General features: G+C 33.2%; 1 protein-coding gene across 1 annotated transcript in view; it reads right to left on the bottom strand.

The window, feature by feature from the left end:
- The window catches only part of LOC103211795 (histone demethylase UTY-like), a 398,135-nt gene that overhangs the window by 158,411 nt on the left and 233,885 nt on the right, over positions 1-5,839 (bottom strand). Inside the window, 2 exon segments of the mRNA XM_042783269.1 lie at positions 968-1,094; positions 5,213-5,306. Coding sequence (XP_042639203.1) covers positions 968-1,094; positions 5,213-5,306 — 221 coding nt within the window.

Below are 5,839 nucleotides of genomic sequence, written 5' to 3'. Positions count from 1 at the left end.
GGGGTCGCTATGAGTCGGAAACGACTCGATGGCACTTAACAACAACAACAACAGGTGAACAGCCTAGTGCTTAATCACTGCATAAGCAGGACAGCGAAGGAGTGCTTATGTATAAATCTTAATCTAAGAGGTGATCTGTAAACCTCTACATACTATCTGAAATTTAAACAGACCATCATGATTTCACAAATAATCAATGGTAGAGCAAGCAACTAATAATAAAAATCTCATTGTTTTCAGCCATTACTCTTTACACTAAATACAATTTGTTGATTTGGAACTGAACTAATTAACAACTTTTTAAAAACAAAGATGATTAAGAATGAAAACATAATCGTATAAACACATGCATTATATCAACAAATACAATTAAGATAGTCAATATTCAAAATAAAAGAATGGAGAAAAAATTTCTCGAATACAAAAAACTATTTTCCTACATGTTACTTTATTCTTCCAACAAATCAAATAATAATGTATTCATTTCTTCAATCTAAGATTTCATCTATAATTGTGACTTTCAATCTACGATTACTATACATATTTCCAAATTAAGGCATAAAATCATTAATCAAGATTATACATAGTAAATTTCCATAGGCTACTCAGAGTCATCAAGCAAACTAGAAATCAATTCTTTATTTTGATAAATATATTTAAAAGGGCATTCTAGAAATCAAAGAGGAAACAATTTAAATACTAAATGAAAAGATAATACTAGTGATTAACATTTAATGAGACCTTTAAAACTTTCAAGATCCTTGAAAACTTGCAATAATTGAAGTCAATTGAAGTAACTATGAAAACAAAATCTAGTAAGGAAAATAAAAAAGCAATCATACTGAGTATCTCCCAGGCATGTGTGTTACAAACATACATTTCAGATTATAAATCACCTTAGCTTGTGAATACCTAGATAGGGGCTAACGGAAAAAAAAAAAAAAGCTAAAGTATCTAATAATCTCACCTCCCAAGGAAATACCAAGATTGGCCAGAATTAGGATCTGTCTCCAAAGACTTTTGGAGATACTGAATAGCACAGGTTTCTTTGGTAACTTTTTCTCCTAGTTGATCTACATTATGATGCATCCAACCTATAATAAAAAAAATTGTAAGTATTTACTCATGATTCAATTGTATTTTTTTCAGTTTAAAGAATACTAGGAAGAACACAAATCAATTATCTTTTCAGTAAATTTATTTATTGGCCTTGAATAACACTTGACAAAAATGAAAAGTGAACAAAAATGGCTATATGAAAGTATAGTAAAAATAATTAGTCAGAATTATCAAAGTTTCTTAAGAATAGAGAGAGATTTGAATGTTTTAGGCACCGCCTAAACATTAAGTAGATTATAAACCACAGATCACCTTTACTAATGTTAATTTCAAATATTTCCAAGTTACATTCCAAAGAATATAAAAAAATTTACAAATGTCACTTGGATGACCTGCACCTGAACCTAGTCGTGATGTATTAAATTGCCTCATATTTATGAGAAAGCTGGACAATTTAAAAAAATAAAAAAAACCCACAGAGAAAAAAAAAAACAAAACTGATGCATCTGAATTGCGGTGTTGATTTAAAATACTGAATATATGATGGACTGCCAAAAAGAATGACTAAAAATTAAACAGAATCCTCAAAAGCAAGGATGGTGAGACTTCAGCTTTGTATTTTAGACACATCACCAGGAAAGACCAATCTTGAGAAAAGGACATCATGTTTGATTAAGCAGAGGAACAAAAAACCCAAGGGAACCCCTCAATTAGATGGACTGACACAATATCACAACAAAAGATTCAAATACAGCAAGCATCATGAAGATGGCACAGGATTAACTAATGTGTCACATAATAATGACACAGAGCCAACTTGACAGGAACTTACAAAATAAATTTACTTTTTACTTTCAATTCCAGGTTAACTGAAAGAAATCTCCAAAACAACTTTCTATTTCCAAGGAATTAAATAAAAGTTTAAATTTAAACTAATTAATTTAAATTAGAAGGAAAAACTTGTCAAAGACTCCATATTTTACTTGCATTATGTCTTAAATATGACACCCTTTGAAATATTTTAAAAGCATTAACACTGCTAAGGTTCTGTGGAAAACTAAATGAAAAGTAAGTTCATATAGGCACTGAGTGAAACATAGCATACACATATATATGGTTAAAAACTAGAGTTAGCAATGTAGTTACATAATCAATAAAATGTTGAATCACAGGGTACTATATGCTACATCTTCAGTTTAAAAAGGAATTAATATTTGAGCTGTGAATCAATGCAACCATTATCTTTGTTCTTTGTCTCCAGTCAACAGTATGTACAATAGATAAGGACTTCTGATAGGTCCCTTATTTTGTGGTATTAGTAATAATAGCTGTGATCTAGAAGATAATATTTTAAGGGGATTCCACTGAAACACATATGTATAAATCTTCCCTGTTCTTCTCTTACCCTTTTGTTACTGCTCATAAGAAGAGACTTCGAATACAAGAGACTAAGGTCCCTAAAAGAAGCTGCTTATATAATAATGACAAGCAGGGGAAAAGATTGAATGACCAGGAGAAGTCAGTATCCATAATGGAAAGGATAAATAAACATCAGAGGGGTTTTCTGTTCTTTATTTTTTTAAGTATGAAAGGTTTACTTTCATATCCTGAAATATGGTTTGTTCTATTATGACAAACATCGACATAGATAAAACCAAAATCAGATGCATTCATTCTAAAATTTCAAAGTTGTATGCATTTTCCTTATTGATACATTCTGTAGTGAAATTAGAATTCATAAAAACTCAATTTAAAACACCTTAAAAAAGTTTCCATTCAAGTATTACAAGAATGAGTAAATTGCTTATACACGCTAAAGACACAGACTTCATCATTGTGTTCTCAATTAACAATTACTACAAAAATATTGTCCTAATGAGCATTTCTGAAAATTTAACTTTTCATAATTTTTAACGTTAAAGAAAATATATTCCTTCAATAACATATATAGCTTATTTAAAGCAATTATTAGCTATGCCATAATTTTAAAATATCTGAACACATAAGGTTGTACATGGTACTTACTGCTAACGTTCACTTAACATACATTAGTAACAAAGAAAATGGCAAAACTACATTTAATTAAGGAGCCCTGGTAGTGCAATGGTCAACAGCATAGCTGCTGAAAGTGGGGGAAGATGGCATCCTGCTAACACAGTGCCCTTGGTTTCTCTATTTACAGAAAATTTGAGAAACTAGGTAAAGCAATGCAAATAATGATAATAACTTTTAAGTAGATAGTGAGAAGATAAAGTATTAGATCTAGTGAAGGTGGGGAAAGGAAGCAGGTTAAGTGACTGGGGAAAAAAAAAATCCTGCCCAGCCAAAGAGTAATCAGAGTAAACTAAACTCACTGACACTGAATCCATTCCAACTTAATACCAACCCCTTTTGGGTTTCAGAGCCTTCTTTCTGTTTTTCATCCCTTACCTCCTCTAATGGGAGGGAAAACTTAACATATTAACCCTTATTGAGATTATTGAGAAATGGTTGAAACAGTGTACTTCCAGAAATGCAAGCTGGATTCAGAAGATTCAGAAGAGGACATGGAATGAGGGTTGTCATTGCTGATGGCAGATGGATCTTGGCTGAAGCAGAAAATACCAGAGAGATGTTTGCCTGTGTTTTACTGACTATGCAAAAGCATTCAATTGTGTGAATCACAACAAATTTTGAGTAACCCCGAGAAGAATGGGAATTCCAGAACACTTAATTGTGTTCATGAAGAACCTGTACATAGACCTGGAGTTTGTCATTCTATCAAAATAAGGGGATATTGAATGCATGGATTCAAATCAGGAAGAGAGTGCCTCAAAGCTGTATCCTTTCACCATACTTATTCAATCTGTATGCTGAGTAAATAATCCGAGAAGTTGGACTATATGACAAAGAACATGGCATCAGGATTGGAAGAAAACTGATTAACAACCTATGATGCACAGACAATAAAACTTTGCGTGCTTAATGTGAGGATGACTTGAAGCACATACTGTTAGAGATTAAAGACTACAAAGTCTGCAGTATGCATCGTAACTCAATATAAAAAAAACAGAAATTCTTACAACTGAACCAATAAGCAGCATCACAATACATAAAGAAAAGACTGAAGTTCTCAAAGGCTTCATACTAGTTGGTTCTATAATCAACACCAAAGGAAGTAGCAGTTAAGACATCAAATGACGTATTGCACGGGCAAATCTTTCAAGTCCTGAAGAGCAAACATGTCTTCTTGAAGACTAAGGTGCATCTAAGCCAAGCCATGAGATTTTTAATCGCCTCGTATGCATTTGAGAGCTGGACAATGGATACCAAAACCCAGTGCTGTGGAGTTGGATCCGACTCATAGCGACCCCTCCTTGGGTTCCAAGGCAGTATCACTACAGAAGTAGATTGCCCAACCTTCCTTCCGAGGAGTGGCTGGTGGGTTTCAACTGCCAGCCTTCTGGTTAGCAGTTACATGCCCTAAGCACCACACTACCTGAGCTCCTGGACAATGGATAAGAAAAACTGAAAAAGAGTTGATGTTTTTGAGTTGTGCCATTGACAGAGAATGCTGAGAGTTCCATGGAAAGTAGTCTGAGAATTTAAAAGGACTATTGGCATTGAGAGAGCTCTGGTGGTGTACTGCCTAAGGCATTTCACTGCTAGACAGAAGGCTAGAGGTCCATAACCAACAGTCATTCTTCGAAAGAAAGGTTGGGCATCTACTTCCGTAGTGATACCACCTCAGAAACCCAAGAGGGGTCATGATTAGCCAGATTTGACTCAACGGCACTGAGCTGCATTGTGTTGTTGTTTGCATTGACGTACTGTACTTAAATGGATTGTAAAATGGAACTGTGCTAGACAGGGAGTGTGATTTGATCAGTTCAGATTAATTATGTCATGCTGGCAAGAGAAGGAAAGGCATGTAATAGTTAAATCACATATTTTTCACCTCTTACATGTAAGAATAAAAGAAAACCAATAATAATACAATAATATATTAATGCAATTATACCTTATTGAAAATGTAATCTGAAAACAAGTCACATTTATACTAACACCTAGATTTCTAACAAAAAATGACTTACAAGCATAGGAACAAATTATATTCCAAAAGGAAAAACATCTTCAAATAAACAAAATGTACAACTGAAAAAAATTTATGTACCTAACTGTTGTAATACAGTTGCTTTTACTTGTACAGGAAGATTTTCTATCTGCAGAAGTTTTTCATAGGCTTCCTTGGCAGAATGATACTTCCTCTAAAGAGCAGAGAAAAAGAAGAGATTTAGAGAAAAATAATTGCATCATTAAATAGTAATATATAATTTTAACAATGCATAGATGGCCACGATTTCATTAGTTTTTAAGTAAGAAAATAAAACGTCAGAGAATATAATTTTCAAAAACTAGCTACTATACTCAGGAGCCCCCATGGTGCAGTAGTTAAGAATTCAGGTGCTAACCAAATATTAAAGCATTCAGCAGCTCCACAGTAAAAAAAAATGGAGCCGTCAGCTTTTGTAAAGATGTAGCACTCGGGATGTACTATTTTGTCCTAAAGGGTTGCTATAGTAGGAATTAACTCCACAGCAGTGGGTTTGGTTTTCTTTTTAAACTGGTGTACTAAAATTAACACAATAGTGCTATTTTAAAAGTATAAACATTATTAAAAAGTAAATAAAGTAAAAAGCATCAATTTGGGAGACTTTAATACACCACTTTCTTTGAAAGATAGAACAACTGGAAAGAAACTCAACAAAGATGCAGAAGAGCTAAACAATACAATCCACCA

Source organism: Orycteropus afer, unplaced genomic scaffold, assembly GCF_000298275.1.
Source record: "Orycteropus afer afer isolate SDZICR_OR568_19922 unplaced genomic scaffold, OryAfe1.0 scaffold00794, whole genome shotgun sequence".
NCBI classification, from domain to species: Eukaryota; Metazoa; Chordata; class Mammalia; order Tubulidentata; family Orycteropodidae; genus Orycteropus; species Orycteropus afer.
The sequence above is the reverse complement of the archived record's forward strand: the minus strand, read 5'-3'. Positions and strand labels throughout refer to the sequence as shown.